Source organism: Cottoperca gobio, chromosome 2 (assembly GCF_900634415.1).
Source record: "Cottoperca gobio chromosome 2, fCotGob3.1, whole genome shotgun sequence".
Taxonomy (NCBI): domain Eukaryota; kingdom Metazoa; phylum Chordata; class Actinopteri; order Perciformes; family Bovichtidae; genus Cottoperca; species Cottoperca gobio.
This window is the reverse complement of record NC_041356.1, coordinates 11365405-11377839: the sequence shown is the minus strand read 5'-3', so window position 1 is coordinate 11377839 and position 12435 is coordinate 11365405. Positions and strand designations below refer to the sequence as shown.

Sequence of the window (12435 nt, the reverse complement as noted above, 5' to 3'; positions counted from 1 at the left end):
GGAATAAAAGACTAAAAAGATGAGGTAATGATTGGAAATGCATAATAAAAACAGATATAGATATTATTTAATGAATAAGGTACTGGATAGATGCATAATGAACTGTAAAGTGATGTATCATATGCTTTTAAACCCAAAATATCTCAAATAATATAGAGAATATCCAGAAAAAATATACTTTTTGTTAACCTCAGGTTGCAGCTTGTCATATAACAAATATATAATGTTAAAAAATAAAGATTCAAAGCAGTTTAACTTTTGTTTTGTATTTTTGAGGACCTCTCCTTCATGGTGTCTTAAAAACTGCCTGTACAAAATTCATTCTTTTGGGCAAACGCCATCTGCTGATGAAGATCATGTGACGTGATTGAAAGCTCCAGAACAGCTGCTGCTCAATGTCGTGCTGAGTGTTTGTTTCCGAGGTTGAGAATGAACTTTGAACCTCAGAGGAAAACATGACAGGGCACTTTATGTAGCATGTCATGTTAGCTGCTCACTAGCATTGTGTGTTAGCCTAGCTTACACCAAAGCAGGTCATTTTCTAAATGCTAAAAGTAAAAGTCTTTTTAGCCTTAAGTACCAAGATACTCATCATGCAGAATGTCCCATTGCAGATTATTATATTATTTAAATATAATAAGGCTATATACGCCTGATCTATAATAGCCTACATCATTTATTTGCTGTATTGTGTATTAATAATCAGAATATGCAGACTAACTACCTTTAAATAAATTAATAATGCATTCCTTAGCTACTACCTTATGTTAAAAAATAAATATGTATTCATATTTAGAACTAATTAATGCAGGTTCTTCTGTGTGCGCGTGCATACGAGCAACTCAGTGATGGTGGTGGTGCTGATGCAGGACGCGGGCGCGCGCCGCGGCATCGAGCCTGGAGCGCGCCTTTATTGCAAGTCAGGACTCTGCGGCTGACTGCCTCTGCGCATCCTCTCCGGGCTCTAACTCTGCAAACCGGACAGCACCCCCCGAGTCTGCCCCCGCCGTTAACAAACACATATCAGTCCGCTTCTGCACGGTTGTCGGTGTCACCGCTGCAGAGAGAGGCCTGCACGCCGATGTGTGAGCTGCTCCACGGGACGCAGCGCTGCGGTTGATCCGGTGTGGCCATGGTGCAGGCGAGGACACCCGGACATATTCGGCTTGGATGAAGGACGCGTTGCGCATCGCATAAACCGGGAGATTGCTAAACGTCCCCGCGGTGAGGAAACCAGGAAGCCTTGGAAACATTTGCCAATAATGATTTGAATCTCTGTTTTAGTGAATTCTGAACTCTCACTTGGCCCGGGACGCAGGGATAATCATCAAGGCCCCGCTGCTCGTCCCCGAGCCTCATTTTGGGCACCACCCTGCCCAAAATAGACCGATCCCCGGCTGTTTGCCAGCCTGCTGTACGTGTGTTTGTTTATTTGTTTGTACCCGCAGTGTTAGTCAGGGCGGTGTAAACAGTGCCAGCAGCTGCAGCCATGATGGATGCGGCGGAGTGCGGGGTGAGGGTGATGTGCCGCTTCAGGCCCCTCAACGCGTCCGAGATAAACAGAGGAGACAAATACATCCCCAAATTCAAAGAGGACGACACCGTGGTCATAACGGCAAGTGTGCTCGTTGTTGTTGTGATGCTGATGTGTCTGCGTGGGGATGGAAACACCAACACTGCAGTGTTTTAGAGGAGACAGTCAGCTGGAGCTCTGCAGGCCGGCTGGGGATGCCAAGTGCGCAATAAGCCTGTAGTCCTGCAGGAGATGTTACAGCAATAGGACAATTATATCCTACAATATTACAGAGATATTGAATCTGAAGGTGTATAAGAGAGAAGTAATCAGTGTTAAATCTCTGACACGGATAGGCCTACTCTGTCAGTCTGCAGGAATGTTATTTATTCGTAGTGATATTCTGTAAACTTACTTATAAAAGCTAAAAGGTATAAAAGCTGATGAAACAATACATGCAACTCTATCCAAACGCAGTTTTATAAATGCACAATTTAAAACAGAACATAATACAACTTATTTATATAACTAAATACTACAGCATGATAGGCTGCTACCAACAATAATTAAATATTTTAACTTATTATATTAATATTATATTATATTCATACAATTAAAATAAATCTCAGGCTGTTGGGCGTCTACATTTTTAAAATAGTTAAATATTATAACAGAAAAGTAATAACATAAGCAAACAAAATAATTTAAATTTAAATATTTATTAAATATTAAAAAAAACAGATAATAAAGCAAATTAAATCAAAATAAAGCAGTTTATTTCTGATGTTATGGATTTTCTTCAGGAGCCAATCAGGATTAAGCTCAGCTGTGATGCATTTCCTGTCATGCACACATTTTGTGAAAAGGGGATGAAAATACAACTTTAAAATATCTTTATATATATATTGATATTGATCCAGAGGAATATTGATTTCTTGTTTGCGAAACAATTATTGGTTAAATAGTTTAGAGGTCAGGGGTCAAAGGTTATACGCATGATGACTCACCATTATACGTGTGCTGAGTCAGGAGGAACTTATGGAAGGTCACATCAATACTGTGTTTATCCTCAGGGACGTTTATGTGCACGGACAAGCTTGAAGTTTGCTTTAAAACACCTGTTAGTGTTTGTTTTCCACACCTTGGAAGTCCATGTGGGTGGAGCTAACAGACACTTGGTGCAAAACGATAATTTATTTAAAAATTTAATTTAATTTCTTCTTCTGTGCAAAAAATAATGTTGCATGCTCTCTTCAATAAGCCTACTACTGTTTTTTATATTGCAAAAATTGCTGCAGGAGTCCTAGATGTTGTATTTTCCCACGTGTCATTGAACACAACATAATAAAACATTTGAAATAGAAAGTCTAGATTGGGTTTAGCCCCTAAAATCTGTATCTCGGGGTTCAGAGAGAGGAGAGAGCTGCTGCTCATGTGCTGAGAGCTGCATTTCACAGCAGCGAGGCTTTTTACCCCCCCGAGAGACAGCGACAGTTAGACATGATGCATAGTCAGACTGGAAGCTGCAAATAACCACAGAAAAAACCCCACGTGAATGCAGCCTTGTTAAAATCTGCAGTCATATGTTTGAGCCCTTAAAACAAATCCCGACTTGATAAAATGGATTTTTTTTGCCAAATAAGACAAAAACAAGTGAAGATAAGTGAAGATAAAATAAGTGACGTGAATATAACAGCTGTTGTTTGATGCATTGTGTCATTCATGTGTCCTGTGTTGTGTGAAACAGAGTAAACCGTACGTGTTCGACCGCGTGCTGCCTCCCAACACGTCACAGGAGCAGGTGTACGACCAGTGTGCCAAGCAGATAGTTAAAGGTATGATGCAACATTGTTCTTATGTCACTAATCTACCTGCACACACACCTAATCTGTCCCTCATCTTTCTGAGTTCTTGTTTTTTCAACATAATCTGGTTTCATGGACACAATCACACGTAAAGTAATTAATAAAGTAAGCAGTGTTAGGAGTAGATGTAGTAAGATGATTCATACATGTTGCAGATGTGCTGGGTGGCTACAACGGGACCATCTTCGCATATGGACAGACGTCCTCCGGGAAGACGCACACCATGGAGGTGAGACACTTACATTATATATATATATATATATATATATATATATATATATATATATACATTAAGAATTCCTGCCTCTGTATTTCAAAGCATAAAAACCCCTAGGTTTCCCGAAGACTAAAAGACATGTCAGCAGTTTTATCATAGCCAATCAATGGACAGGTCTCAGAGTTAAAAGCGTTGCATAAAGACCTTTATTTAAATGATATATTTTGTGATGCTCCTTCTCCAGTCGGAGGATTAGAGCACAGCAGGCGTTGTGTAATCCAGTCAAGCTGAAAGTCCAGCACTGCAAACCTTTCCCGAGCTTTACGGCACAACGTTTGCTTTACGGCAACGCACGTCCAAGTAGTTAGAGTTGGTTTTATTTGAGTGACACGACGCAGACAGGAAAGAGATCCCGTGTCCTTCGTCATGCGTGCAATGACATCAGCTCGCAGACTAATCCACTGACACGGCAGCTTAAAGCCTCATCTCATCTGTGAGTCTGATGAAAAACATCAGCTTCACCGTCTTTACGTTAACTTTTAATTCCACCTTTCCATGAAGCACTAAAACTTGAATGTGTCTGTGTTCAGGGGAAACTGCACGACCCCCAGGGAATGGGAATCATCCCTCGCATCGCCCAAGACATCTTTGACCACATCTACTCCATGGACGAGAACCTGGAGTTTCACATCAAGGTAAAAAAAGTCACAGCAGGAAACAAACATGCACATCCTGCAGCATTCAGATCGTTGACGAGCAGACATTTAACTTCTCTGTGCAGGTTTCCTATTTTGAAATCTACATGGACAAGATCAGAGACCTGCTGGACGGTCAGTACGACTATTTATCTCATGCGTATAACATTCACGTGATGATTGGAGTGTGTTGCATTTCTTTAATAAAGAATCTGCGTGTGACTTTGGTGATCTTTGTTCTGTTTGAAGTGTCGAAGACGAACCTCTCTGTGCACGAAGACAAAAACAGAGTGCCCTATGTCAAGGTTTGTGAACTGTACAGAGCTTTACCTTCGATATCCCAGCAGCCACATGTGAGATTCACAAGGCTAACGGTCGCTAATGTTAGCAAAGCTTTGAGCTACTGTCACGCTCGTGTGCTTGTTTCTCTGTCAGGGCTGCACTGAGCGCTTCGTGTCCAGTCCAGAGGAGGTGATGGACGTCATCGATGAGGGCAAGAACAATCGGCACGTGGCGGTGACCAGTATGTATCTTCATAGTTTTTATATTTAATGTATGTATTTGATGAAGTATAAACCTGAGCTATATAAAGGTAACAAACTAATAATGTTGTTTTTTATACTCCTAGACATGAACGAGCACAGCTCTCGCAGCCACAGCATCTTCCTCATCAACATCAAGCAGGAAAACATGGAGACGGAGAAGAAGCTGTCGGGGAAGCTGTACCTGGTGGACCTGGCGGGCAGCGAGAAGGTCATTCTGAGTGATACCAGGAAGATGTATTCATGTAGATGTGATGTCTAATCTGCGTCTCTCCAAACAGGTCAGTAAGACAGGAGCAGAGGGCGCCGTGTTGGACGAGGCGAAGAACATCAACAAGTCTCTGTCGGCGCTGGGAAACGTCATCTCAGCTCTCGCCGAGGCGACAGTGAGTCTCTAAAATGTTCCTCCATCTCCACATGTTGGAGGAATGTGCGTTAAATGTGCGACGTCTGATTTTCAGAAAACCCACGTGCCGTACAGAGACAGTAAGATGACCCGCATCCTGCAGGACTCTCTGGGGGGAAACTGTCGCACCACCATCATCATCTGCTGCTCGCCGTCCGTCTACAACGAGTGCGAGACCAAGTCCACGCTCATGTTCGGACAGAGGTACCTTTAACGATGACTGTGCTCTCTGGAGGAGGAACTGAGAGGAGATGAAACCGTGTGTTAGCGTGCGACCAGCTGAACTCTGCGTTTGTCTGTTCAGAGCCAAGACCATCAAGAACACGGTGTCGGTGAACCTGGAGCTGACGGCCGAGGAGTGGAAGAAGAAATACGAGCGAGAGAAGGAGAAGAACAAGAGCCTGAAGAACGTCATCCAGAGGCTGGAGGCCGAACTCAACCGCTGGAGGAACGGTGAGTGTGCGCTCCTCAAAGACTCCAGACAAACACGGTAACTGCACGCCACAGAACACGGCGGCTGCTGGTCCATCGATCATCATCATCAGCAGATACAAAGATCCATCACAAGATGACTGTGGTCTGAACATCACGTACCAGCAGATCACACACACACACACACACACACACACACACACACACACACACACACACTGAAGAGCATCAAACTGTTGTTCTGCTGCACAATGTCTTCCCCTCTCCAGAGACTGCACTGCACCCTCGCCCTTTCTTCATCTCTTGTTGCATAGTAACCGCTCTCTCTCCTCCCTCTTCCTCGCTCTCTCGCTCTCCCTCTTCCTCTTTGCTTTATTGTCTCTCTCTCTCTTCTCTCTCTCTGTTCCTCCTCTCTCTATCTCTCTCTCTCTCTCTCTATGTCTCTTGTATGTCTGTATGTCTTGTCTCTCTCTCTCCTCTCTCTCTCAGCTATCTCTCTATACTCTATCTCTCGTGTATAGAGTGTCGGGTCTTTTTTTGTCTTTCTGTCTGTCTCTCTCTCTCTCTTCTCTCTCTCTCCATCTCTCTCTCTCTTCTCTCGTTGTTGTCTGTCTGTCTCTCTCTCTTCTCTCTCTTCTCGCTCTCCTCTCTCTCTCTCTTCTCTGTCTCTCTCGTCTCTCTCATATTCTGTCTATATATCTGCTATGCTATCTCTCTCATCTATCTAATTCTAGTCTGTTATCTCTCTCTCTCTCTCTTCGTTGTCTCTATACTATGTCTCTCTGTCTCTCTCTCGCTCTGTCTCTAGCGTCTGTCTGTCGTCTGTATCTTCGCTCTCGTGTCTCTATCTGCATCTCTCTTCTATCTATCAGGGAAGAGTGCAGACAGCTCGTTTCCATCTCTCTAGTCTCTATATATCTCTCTTGTCGCTCTCTTCTTCTATGTCTCTAGTCTGTTGTCTCGTCTGTCTATTACTCTGTTCTCTCTCATATATATCGTAGAGCGCGACTGTGTCTCATCGCTCTTCATCTCTTCTCTATATCTCTCTCTCCTCTTCTCTATCTCTCTCTCTCATCTCTCTCTCTCTCTCTCTCTCTCTCTCTCTCTCTCTGTCTCTCTCTCTCTCCATCTCTCTCTTTCCCTCTTTTCTTTTTAATTCCTTTAACTCCCTTGCACATAACTGATAACTCCCTCTTCTTAGCAACAAATCAGCTGTGCAGCCTACGCTCCTTACACATAAATGTAATGAACACACAAACAGAGAGGCCACACACACACACACACACACACACACACACACACACACACACACACATTATGCTGATGCTGATATCATGACTCAGCCGCTGGCTCCTTGCCGAGCCTTCATACAGAGCAGCTCCTCACTCCCTCCTCTCCAGCTTCTCATTTGCTAACGACCTTCCTCACATTAAAAAGTCAATACTAATTAAAGCATCAATTCTTCATCTGCTGAAGTCGTGCTGCTGCTAACAGCAACAACAACACGTGACCACGAGACAAGCGGGAGGATGTGACACAGTCTGCTGCTCCTACATTTCCAGGATGTGGATGCTCATTTGCTCTCATTGGCTGAAAATAAAAAAATAATAGTTTTATCTTTGTTGCCCATAATTGCTAAAGTTATGGATGTACTTTTATCTTGTACACACAGCGAGTAATTGTCCCTTGAGAATGAAGAATTTATTGAGGTGTGAACAACAAACTGCGTGCAGACACGGTTTACTTTAGGCTTTATATGAAGTGACACTAGCAGCGTGCCTACATGCCGATACATCAGGGGGTTGACATGATGTAAGAGTACCATGCAATGCATTACAGGCGAGAACGTTCCCGAGGAGGAGCAGCTGGCCTCTAAAGATCAGAAGAGCGTCGAGCCGTGCGACAACACTCCCGTCATGGACAACATGCTGCCGCCCGGCGCAGCCGTCTCCGTCACCTTGGACGAGCGGAGCAAATACGAGGAGGACATCAGCAGCCTCTACAAGCAGCTGGATGACAAGGTCACACCTTCCTTTCCTTTCTTTGTAAGGAATCATATCAACAGAGGAGAATACATGACAGTACTGTGAATATCTTCCTACAGGATGATGAGATCAACCAACACAGTCAGCTGGCTGAGAAACTCAAGGAGCAGATGATGGACCAGGAAGAGGTTTGTCTAAACACTGACTGCTACTGTCTGTATCTGTTCTGTTGTGTGCATCTCAATGTATATGCACATTCTTCTCTCCAGCTGCTGGCGTCGACGCGGCGCGACTACGAGAAGGTCCAGGAGGAGCTGTGCCGGCTGCAGGCGGAGAACGAGCTGGCCAAGGAGGAGGTGAAGGAGGTGCTGCAGGCCCTGGAGGAGCTGGCCGTCAACTACGACCAGAAGAGCCAAGAGGTGGAGGAGAGAGATCACGGCAACATGCAGCTGATCGAGGAGCTGCAGCACAAGACGGTGAGTGGACCGCACGAAGAGCTCTGCAAGTTCTTTTAAAACCCTGAAGTACTGCATGCAATGAAAGTTCACCATCTGTGTGTGTGTGTGTGTGTGTGTGTTGTGGACAGGTGTCGCTGTCGGTGGTGCAGAGGGAGCTGAGTCAGCTGCAGGAGCTGAACGGCCTGCAGAGGAAGAGAGCCGCCGAAGTCCTCAACCTGCTGCTGCGAGACCTCAGCGACATCGGCGCCGTCATCGGCACCAGCGACGTGAAGACTGCCGCGGTGAGGAAACACACACATAAACACACACACTGACTCATCACGTCTCACACTCACACAACAACCCTCCTCAGTCCTCAGAGACGAAGGGGAACGGCTCGGCGGTGGAGGAGGAGTTCACCGTGGCTCGCCTCTACATCAGCAAGATGAAGTCCGAGGTCAAGTCTCTGGTGAACCGCAGCAAGCAGCTGGAGAGCGCTCAGGCCGACGCCCACCGCAAGATCCAGGCCAATGAGAAGGAGCTGGCGTCCTGTCAGCTGCTCATCTCCCAGGTAACTGTGTTGTGCAGAGAGCTGTAGCGCTCTGTAACATCGTTGTTTCGTCAGAATTAAAGACGTGTTGTGAAACATGTGCACCGTCTCTACTGTTAAAGCTGTTCCACTTACTGAAAGTCCCTCTGGATGGGTGCTCTGTGTGTGCTGTCCCCTCTGTGTGTGCTGTCCCCTCTGTGTGTGCTGTCCCCTCTGTGTGTGCGGTCCCCTCTGTGTGTGCGGTCCCCTCTGTGTGTGCTGTCCCCTCTGTGTGTGCTGTCCCCTCTGTGTGTGCGGTCCCCTCTGTGTGTGCTGTCCCCTCTGTGTGTGCTGTCCCCTCTGTGTGTGCTGTCCCCTCTGTGTGTGCGGTCCCCTCTGTGTGTGCTGTCCCCTCTGTGTGTGCTGTCCCCTCTGTGTGTGCTGTCCCCTCTGTGTGTGCAGCACCAGGCCAAGATCAAGTCTCTGACTGACTACATGCAGAACATGGAGCAGAAGAAGAGGCAGCTGGAGGAGAGTCAGGACGCTCTGACCGAGGAGCTCGCCAAGCTGCAGGCTCAGGGTCAGCACAAACTATACTTCTTAATTCACTACCCTCCTGGAACAAACCACACAGATAGAACATGTAATATACTTTAATATAGTTTTAATTTAATTGTTAGCTGTAAAGTTTCCCCTTTTCTTCCCTTATTAGTCGTTTATTTATGTGGGATTATTAGTATTTTTAGTGTTTTATATAGTATATGTATGCGTAACGTGTTAAACGTATTGCATTTGTTGGTTCTCAAGAGAAAAGGTTTGAGGCGCAGGGGAAGGAGAAGGAGAAGGAGGACATCAGCAGACTGGATGGAGACGAGGACATCAAGGTGAGCTGACGCCACTGACTGCAAACAGTCCAATGATTCTTATGTGACGAGTCTCTGAGGTTGTTTTTGCGTCTCCGTCCTGCAGAAAGCGCTGGAGGAGCAGCTGGAGAACCACAGGGAGGCTCATCAGAAGCAGCTCAGCCGCCTCCGAGACGAGATCGAGGACAAGCAGAGGATGCTGGATGAACTCACAGAGTAAGGAAGCTCAGTTGTATTTCATCTTATAGTCTGTCAGACGTCTAATACATGTGCTAATGAGGCCTCTTCTCTTCCGCTCACAGTCTGAACCAGGGTCTGTTGTTGGAGCAGGAGAGACTCGTGTCGGACTACGACAAAGTGAAGGCCGAAGAGCAGGAGAAGGATGCCAAGCTGCAGAAACTCATGTAGGCATCTAGCTGCACGGTTATTGATGGACAGCCGATGTAATTGTTTAAATGTTGGTGTGTTTGTGTCCAGACTGCTGAATGAAGAGAGGGAGCAGGCCAGAGAGGACTTGAAGGGCCTGGAGGAGACTGTGGTGAGTGTGTGAAGTCCAGTATTAACATCTATGGTGTCTCATTCCTTCCATCTCAATCATTTTCTTTTCGATCCCTCAGGCCAAAGAGCTGCAGTCTCTGCACAACCTGCGCAAACTCTTCGTGCAGGACCTCACCACGCGGGTGAAGAAGGTACATCGTCTTCCTCTGGTGGTTCAGTGTTGTTCACTGTCCGTTTTGTGCCCGTGTGACCTTTAACCTGCGCTCTGTGTTGTTGTTCAGAGTGCAGAGCTGGACTGTGAGGAGGGACTCGGCAATGTGGCCCAGAAACAGAAGATCTCCTTCCTGGAGAACAACTTGGAGCAGCTCACCAAGGTCCACAAGCAGGTGATCCAGCTGTGACTGCTCTACAAGCTGATGTTCCAGGATGGAGACGGTGTTAACATGTATTTAAGTTCTTGATCACGTGCTTTCCTCCGCTGCCCTCAGCTGGTTCGAGACAACGCAGACCTTCGCTGCGAGCTGCCCAAACTGGAGAAGCGTCTGCGGGCCACGGCCGAGCGCGTCAAAGCCCTGGAGAACGCCCTGAAGGAGGCCAAGGAGAACGCCATGAGGGACCGCAAGCGCTACCAGCAGGAGGTGGACCGCATCAAGGAGGCCGTCCGCGCCAAGAACATGGCCAGGAGGGGGTTCTCCGCACAGATCGGTGAGTCAGATTCAAGACTTAGAGAGACGAGGAAGTAGAAGACATGTGACTGAATCTTTCTTCCTTTCTTTGTACCTCAGCAAAGCCCATCCGACCCGGCCATCATCCACTGTCCTCCCCCATCAGCGTCTCCATCAGAGGCGGCGGCGTCTACGCCCACAACAACTAGAAACACAAGTTAACACTGTGAGTACAGAAACATATCTTATGGTTGGATTGGGTCTGATGGCGTTAAAACTAAAGGTTTGTTTCTTCCTGCAGACAGACCATGAATAACTGACGCATGCCCACCACCACACCTGGAACCACAAGCCCCGCCCCTCCCGCTGGAGCACCAATGGGAGGCCATCACGACAGACTGTCGCCGCTCAGAGAAGCAACATCCACAGTGTATATACCGATCCAAACACATTTGATTTGCTGAATGTAGATATCAGAGGCCTCATTTAGAAAACGATCACAACCAGACGTCTGACGTCTGACGTCCTCCAGATGTTGGATTTGTACTCGTACGCATTCTGTTGCATAATTACAAGCGGAACCATTTCAATGAGGCCCAAATGAGAAGTTCAGCAGGTAACATTCTTTTGATTATGATTTATGAGTGTGAGTTTGAGCAGAACAGGTAGATCTTTAATATTTAACCAGCGTTCATTCATTTAAAGGAATAATTTGACACACTGATTCCCTTTCATCAGAGCAAACACGGGAAGTTCCCAAAAGGTCAAACTATTCCTTTAAGAGATGTTTTCAGGAGGAGCAGTCAACGCCACTGCAGCCAAATCCTTTTGAGTGTCTCACCTTGAGAAAGTTAAATGTTACTTTGTGCAGGCCAAACGTGTTCCCACTTTGCATTCCTGCACTAACACCTTGTGTTCTTTGACACCTCCCCAGCGACTGTCGCCTCTTGCGTCTCCCTACAGGTGACAATCAAGAAACAAACACGATGAGGCTTCAAATAAGTCTGCCCCCTCCTGAGATATTCAAAGAGGAAAGGATTAGTGATTGTATCTGGAGTCCTGCAGGGACACTGACCAACCAATCAGGCGTTCCCGGGACTCCAGGTTCTTATTACCACAGAAGGGACAGAGAAGAATATTCTGCCCTCACGCTGTAAAGCTCCTGATCAGCCAATCAGAGACCTTAAACACGCCGTCTAATGAATTTCCCTCGAATACATTCAAAATCCTAAAAAGTCTGTTTCCCACTCTGCCACACCTTGTGCCTTCAGAAACACCTGGACTCAAATGTAAAAAACAAACACCTTTGCAAGGTTTTGCAGAAAGACTTCCTTTCAAAATGGAAAGCAACAGATTGTAATAAATGAGAGCCCGTCATTCCCGATTAAAGATGCGTGACGCGTGTGCTGCTTCGTCTTCGTGCTGCCAGTTTAGCATGTTTTTGAATGCACAGCATCTCAAGATGACACCTTTTGTTTGCGGACGGCCGGCGATGCAAAGGGGAAGTGTGTAGGCAACAGAGCGTCAGGAGAATATCACGACTGAGCTTCTTTATTTCATGTCCGATGAGTGAGGACGGCTTGCAGTCACTGAATGTAACCGCATGGACTGGAGCGTGTGTTAAAGGCATGCTCGGGGAGGGACGCACTGTGGCAGTTTGAATGAACCGTGCATTTACATTTTGCAAAATGTTTTGTTTGACTGTGGCATCGTGTCTCCAAATATACCTACAACTGATGCATTTAAAGCTAATAAAGATATATCTATTTAACTTTCACTTTGGTCTTT

The 12435-nt window shown here is 46.2% G+C and overlaps 1 protein-coding gene across 1 annotated transcript; it reads left to right on the top strand.

Annotated features, from left to right (window-relative positions):
- Nucleotides 1–925: 925 nt before the first annotated feature.
- LOC115021823 (kinesin heavy chain-like) lies at nt 926–12424 on the top strand. The gene is made up of 26 exons (XM_029452510.1): nt 926–1615; nt 3261–3348; nt 3534–3607; nt 4186–4290; nt 4377–4425; nt 4540–4595; nt 4726–4813; nt 4919–5043; nt 5114–5218; nt 5294–5442; nt 5543–5691; nt 7510–7691; nt 7775–7843; nt 7925–8131; nt 8242–8394; nt 8466–8663; nt 9084–9201; nt 9429–9505; nt 9591–9700; nt 9787–9888; nt 9962–10022; nt 10102–10173; nt 10264–10368; nt 10471–10687; nt 10768–10873; nt 10949–12424. Exons 1-25 carry the CDS (start codon nt 1490–1492, stop codon nt 10854–10856), a joined length of 2874 nt encoding a protein of 957 aa, XP_029308370.1. The 5' UTR covers nt 926–1489; the 3' UTR covers nt 10857–10873; nt 10949–12424.
- The last annotated feature ends 11 nt before the right edge of the window (nt 12425–12435 follow it).

Excerpts from the sequence above, each read along its gene's own strand:
- LOC115021823 (XM_029452510.1), top strand. The coding sequence starts at position 1,490 with ATGATGGATGCGGCGGAGTGCGGGGTGAGGGTGATGTGCCGCTTCAGG. Across the intron at positions 4,596-4,725 it reads ACAGAGTGCCCTATGTCAAG|GGCTGCACTGAGCGCTTCGT; the intron begins GTTTGTGAACTG and ends TTTCTCTGTCAG. Across the intron at positions 7,692-7,774 it reads ACAAGCAGCTGGATGACAAG|GATGATGAGATCAACCAACA; the intron begins GTCACACCTTCC and ends ATCTTCCTACAG.